An 18588-nucleotide genomic window follows, 5' to 3' on the forward strand; every position below is an offset into this window, starting at 1 on the left:
TCAGAGGGCGGTGGAGGCAGGTTCTCTGGATGCTTTCAAGAGAGAGCTAGATAGGACTCTTAAAGATAGCAGGGTCAGGGGATATGGGGAGAAGGCAGGAACGGGGTACTGATTGTGGATGATCAGCCATGATCACATTGAATGGTGGTGCTGGCTCGAAGGACCGAATGGCCTACTCCTGCACCTATTGTCTATTGTCTATAACTCTGCTCCTATCTCTTATAGAAAATAGCATGGTCACTTTTTGATAGAGCTACGAGGAACTGCAGATGCTGGTTTACCCAAAAAAAGTGCTGGAGCAACTCAGCGGATCAGGCTGCACCTCTGGAGGACATGGATAAGTGACGTTTCGGGTCGAGACCCTTCAGTCTAAAGAAGGCTCCCGATCAGAAACGTCACCTAATCCATGTTCTCCAGCGATGCTGCCCAACCCGCTGAGTTACGCCAGTACCATGTCCATTTTTGACAACACTGCTGGAGCTAGTCAAACCAAGTTAACTCTAGAACAAACCTACACGCTATAAAAAAACGGCCTTTTCACACACAAGCGGCTGCCAATATAACCAAATGGCTTTGATAGCAACAATAAAATAGCCATTAACTTCTCATCTCAGTTTCCTATAGAATGACTTTTATTCCCAACCCAAGTTGAAGCCATGCAGTTCCAACATTAAGGGTGGCACAGGAGTGGTGTCGCTGCCTTACAGCTCTGGAGTCCCAGGTTCGATCCAGACTACGGGTGCTGTCTGTGTGGAGTTTGCACGTTCCCCTTCCCTCCCCCCCCGTGACTGCGAGGGTTTCCTCCCACACTCCAAAGACGTGCAGGTTTGTAGGTCAATTGGCCTCTGTAAATTACCCCCCCTAATGGGCAGCATAGAACTAGAGTGAATGGGTGATGGGGGTCAGGACAGACTCGATGGGCAGAAGGGCCAGTTTCCATACTCTAAATCAAGGGTTCCCAACCTGGGGTAAATGTACCCCCTCCGAGGGTAAATTTGTTGATTCTGGATCTGTACATTTTTTTTCTCATTGACTGACTGTGTTTGGTTCTGGTATACCGGTATCTGTTCATCATTAGTTGTTCATAAACAAGTGAAATAGCATTGTTATGTGCTATTAAAGTTGCCAGGGGTAAATGGGATGAAAAAAGTTGGGAACCCCTGGTCTAAACTAAAATTGAGACAGAGGGAATTCTCCACCATATCAAAACGTTTAAAGGGCCTGTCCCATTTTCACAACCTAATTCACGACCTTTTTTTACTCACGGACATTTTTCATCATGCTAAAAAAAACATAAACGCCCCGACCTACTTGATGCCATGACCTACGACCTACCTATGACCTCCCTACAACCATGCTGCGAGCATGAGTCAAGGGCAAACTCGGCAGAGGTCGTGAAAGTGGAACAGGCCCTTGCGTGTCAGGGAAGTGATACTATTCACACACCAAGAGTTAGGTTTCATTACTGTGTTTGCTTTGCCAATTGGGAACTAGTTCTCACGCCAATGCCTTCTGGGGAAGAGAGATGTTGACTTAGTCTGGGTTGGATTTCCATCCATTTGGCAGTGGCCGTGAATCTGCTCGCCCCGAATCAGTAACCACTTCACTCAGCAGCGGTAGAGTTGCTGCCTCTACCGGTTCCCACCCCGACCACGGACGCTTGCCTGCACGGAGTTTGCACGTTCTCCCCGTGACCTGCGCGGGTTTTCTCCGAGATCTTCGGTTTGCCCCCCCACACTCCAAAGACGTGTAGATTTGTAGATTAATTGGCTTTGGTATAAAAATGTATAGAGGTAAAATCGCCCCTAGTGTGTGTAGGATAGTGTTAATGTGCGGGGATCGCTGGTCGGCTCCATTCCGTGCTGTATCTCTAAACTAAAGTTAGTTATGGTGAGCATTAACTGCGCAAATGGAATATAGATATAGCTGAGGTTTTAACGATTACTGCATCCATTGGCTAGATACTATTGTACAGCTTCCTCCATTGCCAATTCATGCGGCGTTGACCACATTTCTCGAAAGAATTTTGGCTTGCAACAGATCACACATAGTGACTGAATAAGAATGAGATCGCAGAGACTGGATTCAATACCTACACTAGAGGTTCAGGAAAAAGAACTAATTCAGCAAGTCAGCAAGGAACATCTGTGGTGAAAGTGGACTGTGGTGAACATGGATAGTGCATGGGGATCGCTGGTCGGCACAGAATTGGTGGGCCGAAGGGCCTGTTTACGCACTGTATCTCTAATCTAAACTAAGAAGGCTCCCGATCAATTCTGTGCCGACCAGCGATCCCCATGCACTATCGCAATCCTATACACTAGGGACAATTTACAATTTTACCAAGCCATTTAACCTACAAACCTGCACGTCTTTGGAGTGTGGGAGGGTACCGTAGATCTCGGGGGAAACCCACGCAGGTCACGGGGAGAACGTGCAAACTCCATACAGACAGCACCCGTAGTCAGGATCGAACCTGGGTCCCTGGCGCCGCAAGGCAGTAACTCTACCGTTCCGCCACTAGGCCGCCCACGATAGCCGGTTCTCCAGACTGGCTATTAATCCGAATCCAGTCTGAGGGAAGGGCCTGATCCTTCGAAACCTGGTGAATAGTGAAAAGTCTGGACAGAGTGAATGTGGAGAGGATGTTTCCACTAGTGGGATAGTCTCGGGCCAGAGGGCACAGCCTCAGTATACAAGGACGTACCTTCAGAAAGGAGATGAGGAGGAATTTAATTAGTCAAAGGGTCACGAATCTGTGGAATTCATTCCCAAAGACTGATGTGGAGGCTGCCATTGTGTATTTTTAAGGCGCAGAACGATAAGGGTGTCAGAAGTTATGGGGAGAAGGCAGGAGAATGGGGTTGCGAGGGAAAGATAGAGTAGCCATGTTTGAATGGCAGAGTAGACTCGATGGGCCGAATGGCCTAATTCTGCTCCCGTCACTCACGGATTTAAACTGACTCGTGTTTTACCATCCAGATTTTAAGCAGCGACACCCACCTCTTACCCCTGCAAACATGCACAAGTAGAACTAGCGGTAGAGTTGCTGCCTTACTGCGCCAGATTCGATCCCGACTACGGGCGCTGTCGGTACGGAGTTTGCACGTTCTCCCCGTGATCTGCGTGGGTTTTCTCCAACTGCTCCGGATTCCTCCCACACTCCAAAGACGTACAGGTTTGTAGGTTAATCGGCTTGGTGCGTGTGTGTGTGTGTAAATTGGTGCGTGCGTGTGTAAATTGGTGCGTGTGTGTGTGTGTAAATTGGTGCGCGCGTGTGTAAATTGGTGCGTGCGTGTGTGCGTGCTTGCGAGATAGTGTTAATGTGTGGGGATCGCTGGTCAGCATGGACCCGGTGGGCCGAAGGGCCCCCTGCTTCAGCGCTGTATCTCTAAACTAAAACTTTCGCTGAAGTTGCCAGAGGGGAAGTGGTTACAGCCAAGTGCAGACGTTGCCATGGCAACTGCCCAAGACACAACTAAAACTAATCGTCATGCAACTAATCGTACAATTGGTTCAAGCGATCAGACCACAGACCCATCCTCTTGGGTCACGGACTGAATGGCAAACCTCGCGCCCCCTCAACATAACATTGGCTTCAGTGACAACCTCCTGAATTTGGATATTTCAATGACCCTCGGACAATTAAAAAAAGTTTTAGCTAATTTAAGGCTTTTCTCAACAGAACGGAATGCCAGGCACAGCCCAACAGACACTTAGCAGGTAGATACAGCATGGAAACAGGCTCTTCGGCCCATCGATCACCAGTTCACACCAGTTTCATGTTATCCCACTCTCTCACCTACTCCCCACACATGGGAGCAGAGGAGACAGAGGCCGTTTAACCTACAGACCCGCACGTCTTAGGGATGCGGGAGGAAACCGGAGCACCAGGAGGAAACCTACGTGGTCACAGGGAGATGGTGCGAACTCCACACACAGACAGCACCCGAGGTCAGGATCGAACTCTGGTCTCTGGCGCTACAAGGCAGTGGCTCTATCCGCTGTGCCACCCCATGAATAGCAGGGATTTTAATTCCAATTAGGGTGTTAATGCCAGCAACTGGTACAGATTCAACTGATATCCAAGATGTATTATTTGCACTTGTTGGCAGCAATACCACTAGTTCAATTTAACACAAAGGGCCCCTATAAGCAACTTAGACAATGCCTTGTATGCTTATAGGTTCCAGGAGCAGAATTAGGCCATTCGGCCCATCAAGTCTACTGCGCCATTCGATCATGGCTGATCTATCTCTCCCCCCCCAACCCCATTCTCTTGCCTTCACCCCATAACCCCCGCCTTGGTGCTTGGTTTCTTGGTCCTCCAAAATATTCCAACTGGAATTTAAACTGGAGGTGGTGAAGGGAGGGCTTAAACCAGAAAGGGTTATTGGGAAGGAAGAGCTACTGTAAATTTAGTTGCATCTGGTTGGGTAACTATAGTTGGGTGGAGATTATTCCATGCTTTAATTGTGCGGGGGAAGAACGAATTGCTGTACACATCTGTCTTTGTAGCTGGGATCACAAATTGGATCGAATGTCCTCGTCTGATCCTAATTGGTTTGGGTTTGGTGTAGGTCTTGTAATCTATGTCGAGCTGACCATTTAACATTTTGTAAAAACAGGTCAAACGGTGAGCTTCACGTCTGTCTGTCTTGGAGAGGGTTCCACCCCAGAGAATTCAGAAGTTTGGTGACACTCGCATCTCCCTCATAGGTGTTAGTAACAAATCGAGACCCGTACTAATAGAGAATCTAACTCTTGCCTGAAAAATATCCATCGACTTGGCCTCTGTTGGGAAGAATTCCACAGATTCACCACCCTCTGACTAAAGAGGTTCCTCCTCTTCTTTCTAAAAGGTACGGCCTGTTATTCAGAGGCTACGTCCTCCGCCCACTGCGCCCCCCCCCCCCCCCCCCCCATGGACAGAGTGGATTGTAATTCCAAGCAGGATGTTTAGGCCGGAAACTGGTTGCAGTATTCGTTGCAACCGATGCATTATTTGCACAAGCTTGGTCGACAGCAATAACACCAAAGATAAGACACAACATTTTGGAGTAACTCAGCGGGACAGGCAGCATCTCCGGGGAGAAGGAATGGGTGACGTTTCGGGTCGAGACCCTTCTTCAGATTGAAAGTCACGGGAAAGGGAAGATATGGAACAATGAATGAAAGATATGCAAAAAAGTTATGATGATAAAGGAAACAGGCCATTGGTTGTTGGGTGAGAACAAGAAGGTGGTGCAACTTGGGTGGGGGGGGAGGAGGAGGGAGGGGGAGAGGGAGAGGGAGAGGGAGAGGGAGAGGGAGAGGGAGAGGGAGAGGGAGAGGGAGAGGGAGAGGGAGAGGGAGAGGGAGAGAATGCCAGGGTTATGAGGAACAGCATCTCATATTTCGCTTGTGCATCTTACAGCCAAGTGGTATGAATATTGATTTCTCCAACGTCAAGTAACCCCGGCTTTCCCTCTCTCTCTCCACCCCTCCCCCACCCAAGCTGCACCAGCTTCTTGTTATCACCTAACAATGGCCAGTCTCCTTCATCATCGTTACTTCTTTGCATCCCTTTCATTTGTTGTTCTATCTCTCTCTTTATCGTATATATCACTCGTTTCCCTCTCCCCCGACTTTCAGCTTGAAGAAGAGTCTCGACCTTTAACATATAAGATTGTTAAGGGCTTGGACACGCTAGAGGCAGGAAACATGTTCCCGATGTTGGGGGAGTCCAGAACCAGGGGCCACACAGTTTAAGAATAAGGAGTAAGCCATTTAGAACGGAGACGAGGAAACACGTTTCCCTCACACAGAGTTGTGAATCTGTGGAATTCTCTGCCTCAGAGGGCGGTGGAGGCAGGTTCTCTGGATGCTTTCAAGAGAGAGCTAGATAGGGCTCTTAAAGATAGCAGAGTCAGGGGGTATGGGGAGAAGGCAGGAACGGGGTACTGATTGGGGATGATCAGCCATGATCACAGTGAATGACGGTGCTGGCTCGAAGGGCCGAATGGCCTACTCCTGCACCTATTGTCTATTGACCTGAAACGTCACCCATTCCTTCCCTCCAGAGATGCGACCTGTCCCGCTGAGTTAAGAGCCCGTCCCACTTGGCTGTCATTTTTCACGTAATTTACGGAACATCATTTACGCGTCACGACGCATGCATGGCGCGCGATGACATAGGCAGTGACGGGCGCATGCGCGCGGCGTCGCAGTATTTTGTGATGTACGAAATGACGTGCCAAGTGGGACAGGCCCTTCATTCCAGCATTGTGTGTGTGTGTGTCTGTCTCCAGTTTAAACCAACATCTGCAACTCCTTCCTGCAACAATAACACCAGCTCCATTGGACACATGGACACGATTACAAACGATTTGTTCAACCGGGGATGTTGCACAAAGTGACAGAGGAAAGAATGTAAACTCTCGAAAGATCACTTCCAGATTTAGAATGGCAAAACATCTCCAGAAGGATGCACTCTTTGCCAGAACTGTAAATGAATGGCAGATCCGACGAACACAGCACATGAGCATCTGATACAGGGTCCAATTCAATCACGCGAGCTGGATACAAAACTACATACAATCTAAACACTTACTGCATCGCCCAGGAATATCTAGTCCTTTGCAAATGTTACATAAACCTTTCAATGGAGATTAAAAATATTCTCTTATTAATAGCAGATACACTTGTCTGGAACTTATTGCCTAGACACTACACTGTATGTACTGAACAGGTGTGTGTATATATTGTGGCTATAATCATTTATTCAATTGAAGTGAGTTTCGTGGAGTATTAAAAGCTGCACTATATCAGACACCCAGTGCACATCAGATACACCGTCTCTTAAGTTCTTAAGTTCTAGGAGCAGAATTAGGCCATTCGGCCCATCAAGCCCATTCCACCATTCAATCATGGCCGATATATCTTTCCCTCTCAACCCCATTCTCCTGCCTTCTCCCCATAACCCCCGAAACTTACTGGTAAACATGAATCTCTTCATCTCCGCCTTAAGGGCCTATCCAACTTTCACGACCTAATTCACGACCTCTGCCGAGTTTGCCCTTGACTCATACTCGCAGCGTGGTCATCACGTGGTCGTAGGTAGGTCGTAGGTAGGTCATGATGCTAGTCGTAGGTACTCGTGGCATCAAGTAGGTCGGGGCGTTATTTCAACATGATGAAAAATGTCCACGAGTAAAAAAGGGTCGTGAATTAGGTCGTGAAAGTGGGACAAGCCCTTTATAAATATCCACCAACTTGGCCTCCACAGCCTTCAGTGGCAGTGAATTCCACAGATTCACCACCCTCTGATGAAGGAAGTTTCTTCTCATCTCCTTTATAAAGGAACGTCCTTTTATTCTGAGGCTGTGGCCTCTGCTCCTGGGCTCTCCCACGAGTGGAAACATCCTTGCCACACCCACTCTATCCAGTCTCCAAGACTCCCAGCATTGAATTCAAGGGACCGCCCACTGAGACAGCAGCAACATGGAATAATTCCAGGACTAGTAGCCCAAGAGTTAAGAAAGCAAATGGCATGTTGGCCAAGAGGAGTCAAGTATAGGAGCAAAGAGGTCCTTCTGCAGTTGTACAGGGCCCTAGAGAGACCACACCTGGAGTATTGTGTGCAGTTTTGGTCCCCTCATTTGAGGAAGGACATTCTTGCTATTGAGGGAGTGCAGCGTAGGTTTACAAGGTTAATTCCCGGGATGGCGGGACTGTCATATGCTGAGAGAATGGAGCGGCTGGGCTTGTACACTCTGGAGTTTAGAAGGATGAGAGGGTATCTTATTGAAACATAAGATTGTTAAGGGTTTGGACACACTAGAGGCAGGAAACATGTTCCCGATGTTGGGGGAGTCCAGAACCAGGGATCACAGTTTAAGAATAAGGGGTAAGTAATTAAGAACGGAGACGAGGAAACACTTTTCCTCAGAGAGTGGCGAGTCTGTGGAATTCTCTGCCTCAGAGGGCGGTGGAGGCCGGTTCTCTGGATGCTTTCAAGAGGGAGCTAGATAGGGCTCTTAAAGATAGCGGAGTCAGGGGATATGGGGAGAAGGCTGGAACGGGGTACTGATTGGGGATGATCAGCCATGATCACATTGAATGGCGGTGCTGGCTAGAAGGGCTGAATGGCCTACTCCTGCACCTATTGTCTACCGACTCCTGCACAGATGCCAACCTCTGCGGGCAAAGCAAAGAGCGTGGAATAGTGGCCACCACAGGGTCGTGGGCCCACACTGTCTGGCCAGATCATCACTCATCTACATAAACATCACTCATTCCTCCATTCTGTGCATGTAACCATCCAAGATCTTTTAAATGCCTTTTTAAATGAACTTTTGAACGCATTGGTTCAACCGTTACCCCACCCCACAGCATATTTAGTTCAGGGATACAGCATGGAAACAGGCCCGCGCCGACCAGCGATCCCCGCACATTTATGCCCCTGTCCCACTTTAGGAAACCTGAACGGAAACCTCTGGAGACTTTGCGCCCCACCCAAGGTTTCCGTGCGGTTCCCGGAGGTTTTTGTCAGTCTCCCTACCTGCTTCCACTACCTGCAACCTCCGGGAACCACCTGCAACCTCCGGGAACCGCACGGAAACCTTGGGTGGGGCGCAAAGTCTCCAGAGGTTTCCGTTCAGGTTTCCCCCAAGTAGGACAGGGGCATAAATCGCAGCCCAACAACTCCAGAGGCAGTTAGAATTAGACTGCTTTAGGATCATTTTAATTTAAAATCAAGGGGAAATCCCTCGTTGCATCCGAATGATAGAAACCAGGTAAACCAGAAGAAAAATTGCTCACCTGTTTGGCGGTGAGTTTGATCAGCGAACCTTCATACCCCTGGGGAGAGAATACAATAGAATTATTAGCAAAATAGACACGGATTACTGCTTCTTCAAGCACATGACATTATAGCAATGAAGGCAAGTGTTTTTGGTATATAATTTATGATGCCCTTATAATTAACTAAACTTTTATATGTATTTTATGGTATTTTTATATGACGATAGACAATAGACAATAGGTGCAGGAGTAGGCCTTTCGGCCCTTCGAGCCAGCACTGCCATTCAATGTGATCATGGCTGATCTTCCCCAATCAGTACCCCGTTCCTGCCTATTCCCCCATATCCCCCGATTCCGCTATCTTTAAGAGCCCTATCTAGCTCTCTCTTGAAAGCATCCAGAGAACCGGCCTCCATCGCCCTCCGAGGCAGAGAATTCCACAGACTCATCACTCTCTGTGAGAAAAAGTGTTTCCTCGTCTCCGTTCTAAATGGCTTACTCCTTATTCTTAAACTGTGGCCCCTTAGAAACATAGAAAATAGGCGCAGGAGTAGGCCATTCGGCCCTTCGAGCCAGCACTGCCATTCATTGTGATCATGGCTGATCGTCCCCTATCAATAGCCCGTGCCTGCCTTCTCCCCATATCCCTTGACTCCACTAGCCCCTAGAGCTCTTATCTAACTCTCTCTTAAATCTATCCAGTGGCCTCCACTGCCCTCTGTGGCAGGGAATGCCATAAATTCACAACTCTCTGGGTGAAAACGTTTTTCATCACCTCAGTCTTAAATGACCTCCCCTTTATTCTAAGACTGTGTGGCCCCTGGTTCTGGACTCGCCCCAACATCGGGGGCGGGGGGGGGGCGCAATGTATTTTATGTAAAGCCATCTCTTGTTTAGACTTTGAGGCTGAAAAAGACAACTGGCTGATAGTCGTTAAACCAGATATGCTGATGATGATGACACCGCTAAAAAATACATGGGACAGATGATTATTCATCTCAACCCAGAATATAACCAAATAATCACGTTGAGATGATTTGATGGAACATTGTGCAACTTGGCTGTGCAAACTGGCACTGTGGTGCTGCCTTAGCGGTAGAGTTGCTGCCTTACAGCGGCAGGGCCTTGGGTTCAATCCTGACAGCGGCTGCTGCTGTCTGTGTGGAGTTTGTACGTTCTCCCCGTTACCGCGTGGGTTTCTCCGGTTTCCTCCAAAGACGTGCGGGTTTGTAGGCTAATTGGCTTTGGTAAAATTGTAAATCGTCCCTGGCGCGTGTAGGATGCCGTTAGTGTGCGGGGATCGCTGGTTGGCGCGGTCTTGGTGGGCCGAAGGACCTCTTTCCGTGCTGTATCTCTAAACTGGTCTCATTTTCTGACGTGGACACAAATGCTGGAGAAACTCAGCGGGTATGCTTTTCCTCATCTCAGTCCTAAATGGCCTACACCTTATTCTTAAACAGTGACCCCTGGTTCTGGACTCCCCCAACATTGGGAAGTTTTTTCCTGCATCTCGTCTGTCCCATCCTTTAAGAATTTTATATGAATTTTATAACAAGACGTGGAGGTTTTTAGGTTAATTGACTTGGTATCAAATGTAAAATTGTCCCTAGTTGTGTGTGTGTGTGTGTGTGTGTGTGTGTGCGCGCGCGTGCGCGGGGTGGTGTTACAGTGGGGACTCCAGGAGTTCAGCCAAGAATGAGTCGAAAACAAAGTTATGACAACGAAATGTGTTTTTATTACTGTCACCGTGTGGCTTCCAACTGCAACCCCGCGACTGGGTGTTACCCGATCTTAAATACCCAGGGTTAGACCGCATGGCCAAACGTCTCCCATTTGGAGACGCTCAACTCCTCCCTCTTGAGCCGTGGGTTGGCTATGCCCGTGGCTGGCCACCAGGTGCCGCCACAGCGGCAGTGTGCGGGGATCGCTAGTCGTCGCAGATCCGGTGGGCCGAAGGGCCCGTTTCCACGCTGTGTCTCCGATCTAGGGTTGCCAACTGTCCCGTATTAGCCGGGACATCCCATATATTGGGCTAAATTGGTTTGTTCAATACGGGAACGCCCTTGTCCCGTATTTGACCGCTGCTACTCGGGTCGAGGGGACTGTCGGATCGGAACACCTCGTCCGGCCCCGCCTCACCCGTCCCGACGTAGTGCAGCCCATGGAGTGCAGCAGCAGCAGTGCCTCGCCCGTGGCCCCATCGGCAGCCCGGCCACCTGTCCGACCTTCGCTTACCGCCGACACCACCACCACCCCTCCTTCTCACGGCCGATCATCGGTTCACGAGTTGGACGGGGCGCCGGACTGTGCGCGCGGCCCCCGGGCCAAAACTCCTCAGCTGGCCCGCCGGCTGGGCTTTGTGTGCAGTCCAGCACCCGGGCCAACTCATCATTCACCCACCCAGCCACGGCCGAGTCGGTCAACGAATTGCCGTGGGGAATTTGTCCCGTATTTTGACCTATTGTCCCTTATTTGGGAGTGAGGAAGTTGGCGACCCTACTCCGAACCAAAAAGTTATATCTGTTTTCAGGACAATAGTCTACTGTTTCAGGCCAGTGACTCATCAGAAAGTAGACAGAGAGGGAGGATAGTGTGGAACAAAAGGGGAGCGCCAGGGATGAATCAATGTGGCAAGCAAGCACTTATCAGCAGGTTAAGCAACCAAGCTTGTGTAACAAGCTGACACAAGGAAAGGCAGATGCTGCTTTACGAAAAACAGATAGATCTAGAGCAACTTGGGAGGTCAGAGGCAGCATCTCTGTAGAACATAGAGACATAGATGCAGATCCTTCGAGCCAACACTTCCATTGAATATGATCATGGCTGATCATCCAAACATCAGTACCCCGTTCCTGCTTTCACCGCACATCCATTGATTCCGTTAGCCCCAAGAGCTTTATCCAACTCCTGAAACCATCCAGTGAATTGGCCTCGGCAGAGAATTCCACAGATTCACAACTCTCTGGGTGAAAATATAAGATTGTTAAGGGTTTAGACTCGCTAGAGGCAGGAAACATGTTCCCGATGTTGGGGGAGACCAGAACCAGGGGCCACAGTTTAAGAATAAGGAGTAAGCCATTTAGAACGGAGACGAGGAAACACTTTTTCTCACAGAGAGTGGCGAGTCTGTAGAATTCTCTGCCTCAGAGGGCGGTGGAGGCAGGTTCTCTGGATGCTTTCAAGAGAGCTAGATAGGGCTCTTAAAAATAGCGGAGTCAGGGGATATGGGGAGAAGGCAGGAACAGGGTACTGATTGGGGATGATCAGCCATGATCACATTGAATGGCGGTGCTGGCTCGAAGGGCTGAATGGCCTACTCCTGCACCTATTGTCTATTGTCTAAAATTGATATTTTCCATGGACATGTGTAGGAAGGAACAGCAGATGCCGGTTTAAACTGAAGGTGGGCACAAAATGCCTGGTCTGAGGAAGATTCTCGAGTCAAAACGTCACCCATTCCTTCTCTCCAGAGATGCTGCCTGTCCCGCTGAGTTACTCCAGCATTTTGTGTCCATCTTCGAGCATGGATAGATAATGTTTTGGAGTAGGGTCCTTCTTCAGGCTGAAGGGTACGTCACTTATCCATGTTGTCCAGAGGTGCTGCCTGTGACCCACTGAGTTAGTCCAGTACTTCATTAGTACTCATTCTTGACTAGCATGGGTGATGGGGGTTATGGGGAGGAGGCAGTAGAATGGTTAAGAGGGAAAGATAGAGCAGCAATGAACGAGTGGCAGATTGGACTTGATGGGCCGAATGGCCTAATTCTGCTCCAATAACTTGTGAACTACTGTGTTAAAGGTGGGAATGTCATTTATACTTCCCTCCCCCATTCACTTCCACCTACTACTGAAGGCTATTTGCATCCATCGTTGATGGGTTACACACCCAAAAATCTTAACTAGCGGATGGAGGTTCTTCTGTGGTAGAGATGGCATGGACAAGTCAAGTGACTTCCAAGTGCACAGTAACCATTCAAGGACCCTGCAAGATCTAGACTGATATCCCCTTGTGATAAGGAGGACATTGGACTCATCTGCCTTCTGGTGGCAAGGAAGAAGCACTTTAGAGTAAGATTCCTAATTTTTGGGAAACTTGTCCAGTCTGAAGGGTCCCGACCAAAAATGTTGCCCGTCCATTCCTTCCACAGTCGCTGCCTGACCTGTTCAATTTAGAGATACAGCGTGAAAACAGGCCCTTAGGGCCACTGAGTCCGGCCCGACCAGCGATCCCCGCACACCAACACTACCCTACGCACACACCTGGGACAATTTGCATTTTTACCAAGCCAATTAACCTGCAAACATGTATGTCTTTGGAGCATGGAAGGGGATGGCAGTGCCCAGAGAAAACACATGCAGATTACGGGGAGAACGTACAAACACCGTACAGACAGCACCCGTAGTTGGAATCAAACCCGGGGCTGTGGCGCTGTGAGGCGGCAACTCTACCACTGCGCCACCCTGCAGTTGCTCTCAGTCTTAAATTAAACCTGAAGCCCCCGTCTCACTGTATGAGGTAATTCACGAGTTCTCCCGAGTTTTCCCCCTGATTCGAACTCGGAGATTGTCCGTAGCAGGTCCGTAGATGTCATGCAGCGGCTCGTACGAGTAAAAAGTAACAATTTTTTTCATCACGAGTATTTTATTTATTTTTTTACTCGTGGACATTTTTTACAGGGATGAAAAATCGTCACTAGTTTACCGGTATGTCCCGAGTACCTACCGTTAGCATTACGAGCCGCTACGGGACATCCACGGACTCCTACCGACCCGCTACGGACATTCTCCGAGTTCGAATCAGGGGAAAACTCGGGGAACTCACGAATTACCTCGTACAGTGGGACAGGGGTTTAATACAAATATCATTAAATATCAAATCGTGTTTCCTTAGTCAGTACCTGGGGCTGAGACCAATGCCAGTGTACTCTGATGCATGGGCGGAAATCCTGAGGTGGGGTGGGGGGGACCTGCTCTTCCCCCCCCCCCCCCCCCACGTTTTGAAAGGTGGGGGACAATCCCCCCATGTATTGTGACCTGTGCGCTACAGCCAGACCCAGGTGGGCTTGCCTGCCCCTCACTCCAAAGACGTGCAGGTTTGTAGGTCAAGTAAATTGTAAATTGTCCCTGTCGTGTCGGATGGTGCTAGTGTACGGGGTGATTGCTGGTCGGCGCAGACATGGTGGGCCAAAGGACCTGCAGTTCCCAAGTCGCCTGCCCCGGGACTGGCTGCAGTTCCCAGGTCGCGAAAACTAAATGGGGGGGAGAAAAAAATAAATAAAAAAGCCTGCGGGTGGGGTGATTTCGGGTTGGGGGCCGGATCCGGCCTGTGGGCCACCGGTTACCGACCCAGTCCTAGATATCAGGCCTCATTGTGTCCCCCGATGTTTTTAAAGCGATTCCCGCCCATGCTCGGAGGAACCAACATTGTTAAAGACCTTCATCTCAAACGTTATGCTAGCTAGCAGAATTTCAAAGTGTACTTTGACTTGACATGCTTCGCTGCTTAAATTAAAGACTTACTTGAGCAATTTAATTTGCTTCCACTTGCACTGCAACTTGGGTTTGTACCGAAACCAGAGAGTTTCCACTCTTGCTCAAGGATCAAAGATCGAAAAAGGTGGTTAAAACTTAAGTTGCTGAAACAAAGCCCTCAGGAATGCAGTGGAGTAAATCCAAGAATGACGTTCCTGCCTTTGCACACTAATCACTGTTGCATCCACCAACATTTTGATCTGAAGGGTCTCGAGCCAAAATGTCACCGATTCATTTTATAGTTTAGTTTAAAGATACAGCGAGGAGACAGGCCCTTCGGCCCATCGAGTCCGTGCCGACCCGTGACGGACTAACATCATCCCGCACACACACCAGGGACAATTTACAATTTTACCAAGCCAATTAACCTACAAACTTGCACTTTTTTGGAGTTTGGGAGGAAACCGATGATCCCGGAGAAAACTCATGCAGGTCACGGGGAGAACGTACAAATTCCATACAGACAAGCGCCCGTAGTCAGGATCAAATCCGGGTCTCTGGCGATGTAAAGAGCCTGTCCCACTGTACGAGCTAATTCAAGAGTTCTCCCGAGTTTCCCCCGATTCGAACTTGGAGAATTACGGTAATAGCCACTCGGGGCTCTCGTGGACATTTTTCAAATCGTCACGAGTCTTCACGAGCTTACCCCGTTTCCCGAGTACCTGCCGTTAGCGTTACGAGCCACTAAGAGACGTCCCCCGAGCTCCGACGTACCCGCTACGTTCATTCTACATACTTATCACGAGTTTGATTTTTTTAAATTTAAAACTCGAGAGAGCTCTTGAAAAACCTCGTACAGTGGGACAGGCCCTTAAGGCAGCAACTCTACCGCTGCGCCACTGTGCTGCCCTAATTCAAGTTGCCCGGAGATGCTGCCTGACCTGCGAGGTTTACTCCAGCACTGTGTGTCCTCGTGTATTCACCAGCATCTGCAGGTCTTTGCTACATTCCACCATTTTAAATTCTCTCCAGTCCTTGCTTTGGAAGGAATGTGTTTTTTTTCCCCTCAAAAGTCTCTCAGCAAGGTGAAATCTTGAGGTTTATTGGATTATCTGCTTAAAGGGGCTGTGAAACAATCCAAGCTACTGTGGCAAGATAGACAGCTGTTGTTATGACTACCAGAAGGGCTTGGTCAGCAATGCCGCATCAATCTGCTAATTAAACTTGCAGTTTATTATACACTCGCATACCAGCCCGCTAAGAAGCGAATCAAAGAGTTATACAGCAGGGAAACAGGCCCTTCGGCCCAACTTGCCCACACCGGCCAACATGCCCCAGCTACACTCGTCCCACCTGCCTGCATTTGGCCCATATCCCTCCAAACCTGTCCTATCCATGTACCTGCCTTAAGAGCCTGTCCCACTTTCACAACCTAATTCACGACCTCTGCCAAGTTTGCCCTGGACTCATACTCGCAGGTGGTAGGGTCGGAGGTGGGGTCGGAGGTGGGGTCGGAGGTGGGGTCGGAGGTGGGGTCGGAGGTGGGGCCGGAGGTGGGGCCGGAGGTGGGGCCGGAGGTTGGGCCGGAGGTTGGGCCGGAGGTTGGGCCGGAGGTTGGGCCGGAGGTTGGGCCGGAGGTTGGGCCGGAGGTTGGGCCGGAGGTTGGGCCGGAGGTTGGGCCGGAGGTTGGGCCGGAGGTTGGGCCGGAGGTTGGGCCGGAGGTTGGGCCGGAGGTTGGGTCGTAGCAGGCCGTGATGCTAGTCATAGGCACTCGTGGCATCAAGTAGGTCGGGGCGTTTTTCTAGCCTGATGAAAAATGTCCACGAGTAAAAAAGTTTGTGAATTGGGTCGTGAAAGTGGGACAGGCCCTTACAGGTTACTACCTCTACAAGCTTGCTCCAAACACCCCCCACCCTTTGTATGAAAAAGTTACCCCTCAGATTCCTATTAAATCTTTTCCCCTTCACCTCAAACCTCTGGTCCTCCATTCACCTGGGCAAGAGACGTCACCAAAATGGCTGCTCTACTTTGAGAGTCTTTCACAATACTTTATAACAATTTTCTTATTCATTTGCTTTCTTCCTGCACCCCATCCGTGTTCAGTTCTGCAACCCAAAACAAGGTACAGTTTCTGGTAATCCCCACCGATTGAATGCTCTAGATAGAGTTTATCTTTGTTAGTGTTTTGGATCTGGTCTTTCTCGCTGCTGATTAGACTGCGATATTAAGTTGCCCGATCTGTAACCAAAGAACGAGGAAAATAGAACACAACCATCATGTCCGTGCCAAGTACAAAGCCATGTTAAACCAATCTCCTCTGCCTAAATATGATCCATAAAAATCCATTCCCTGCATAACCATGTAGCTAAAACCTCATCTCCCACTTGTGGCAGGCAGTGCATCTACCCGATCTATTCCCCTCACTACTTTATACACCTCTATTCCTTGGAGTGCAGGAGGATGAGAAGTACAAGGGTGAGAAGCATAGCCTTAGAGATTGCAGCCTACGCAACTCCTCTCCACAGCTCAGACTCTCTAGTCCTGGCAACATTCTCGTACATTTTCCCCTTCACCTCAAACCTATGCCCTGAGGTCATCAGTTCACCAATTCTGGGCAAGAGATTCGGCATCTACCCAATCTATTCCTCTCATTAGAGGCAGTACTAGACGTTAGCCCAGGGATAGACAATAGACAATAGGTGCAGGGGTAGGCCATTCGGCCCTTCGAGCCAGCACCGCCATTCAATGTGATCGTGGCTAATCATCCACAATCAGTACCCCGTTCCTGCCTTCTCCCCATATCCCCTATCTTTAAGAGCTCTATCTAACTCTCTCTTGAAAGCATTCCCCCTTCCTCCATCGAGATGCTTGGCTTGTGAAGATGGCTGGCTTGCTTGAAGAGGCCACTGCTCCAAGCCTCATCATCTCTGCCTCATCAGTCATCAACTTTGCCTCAGAGGGTGGTGGAGGCCGGTGCCAGCAATCTTCACAAGCCAAGCATCTTGATGGAGGGAACGGGAAAAGCAGGCATGACGGCAGGCAGAGGAGTCGCCTCTGCTCCCCTTGTAATTAAAGACAAGCATGTTTAAACAGGCTGTTATCATCTTGCAGGAGAAGAAACTCATTTCCTCCTTAGATTCCCCCTTGCAACAAGCAAAGATTGTCAACAAGGGCGAGGGACCCAATAATTTGCACCTTTCAGTGTTATGCACCAATTGTAGTCACACTGCTAATTGGTCACCAGTTATGTAACTCCATGTCCGTTCAACCTTCAGGAGCAATGGTTTAGTTTAGAGATACAGCGAGGGAACAGGCCCTTCGGCCCACTGAGCCCGCGCCGACCAGCGATCCCCGCGCACCAACACGATCCTACACACACACACGCTAGGGACAATTTTACATTTATACCAGGCCAATTGACCAGCGAACCTGCACGTCTTTGGAGGGTGGGAGGAAACGGAAGACCACGGAGAAAACCCACGCAGGTCATGGGGAGAACGTGCAAACTCCGCACAGTCAGCACCCGTAGACAAAATGGAATCCGGGTCTCTGGCACCATAAGCGCCACCATGCCACCCGCAATAGGATCTTGATCGAAAACCAAGGTACGACTCAAGGCGCTTTACATCGCATTATTCATTCACTCCTCAGTCACACTCGGTGGTGGTAAGCTACTTCTGTAGCCACAGCTGCCCTGGGGCAGACTGACGGAAGCGTGGCTGCCAATCTGCGCCTACGCCTACCGGTAGGCGGCGCGGCTCTCGTCAGCAGCGGCCTCTGCAATCCGTCTGCGATTTTATTATTTTATGTCTATGTTTTAATGTAGTTTTTGTTATTTTTGTTGGGGTATGTGTGTGGGGGGGTGGGGGTGGTGTGGGGGGGGGGGGGGGTAACTTTTAAATCTCTCCCTGCACGGGAGACCCGACCTTTTCTTTGTCGGGTCTCCGTTGTCGTTGGGGCTGCAACGAGGAGCGGCCTCCGACAGGAAAACCGGGGGCTCCAGTGCCGACACTCACCTCACCGTCGCGGAGCTGGCCGAGTCCAGAGCGGGTGGAGCTGTGGTGGACGCTGCTGCGGCCCGACCCCCGGAGATTCGGTGGCTGCAACTGCGGGTTTGGCGGACGGCACCGGGAGCCCGCGGGTCCCTGGAGGGAGACCGCTTTTCGGGGCTTCCGCAACGGCGACTTCTCCCGCCCGAGTTGCGGGGTTGAAGAGCTCCTGGAGCGGGGCCTACATCACCGCCCCGCGCGGTTTGGAATGGCTGCGGGCTGCGAGCGCACGCCGGGGGCTCTAACACCAAGACCCGGTGTGCGACCTTGCATTACCCGGCGT

General features: G+C 49.9%; 1 protein-coding gene across 2 annotated transcripts in view; it reads right to left on the bottom strand.

The window, feature by feature from the left end:
* LOC116968128 (RNA-binding protein with multiple splicing 2) overlaps positions 1-18588 on the bottom strand; it is a 94673-nt gene that overhangs the window by 42831 nt on the left and 33254 nt on the right. For both annotated transcript variants that reach the window (XM_033014746.1, XM_033014747.1), the window contains exon 3: positions 8803-8841. In XM_033014746.1, the coding sequence (XP_032870637.1) occupies positions 8803-8841 (39 nt within the window). The remainder of the gene's footprint in view (positions 1-8802; positions 8842-18588) is intronic.

The sequence above is a fragment of the Amblyraja radiata genome, chromosome X (assembly GCF_010909765.2).
Source record: "Amblyraja radiata isolate CabotCenter1 chromosome X, sAmbRad1.1.pri, whole genome shotgun sequence".
In the NCBI taxonomy this organism is placed as follows: domain Eukaryota; kingdom Metazoa; phylum Chordata; class Chondrichthyes; order Rajiformes; family Rajidae; genus Amblyraja; species Amblyraja radiata.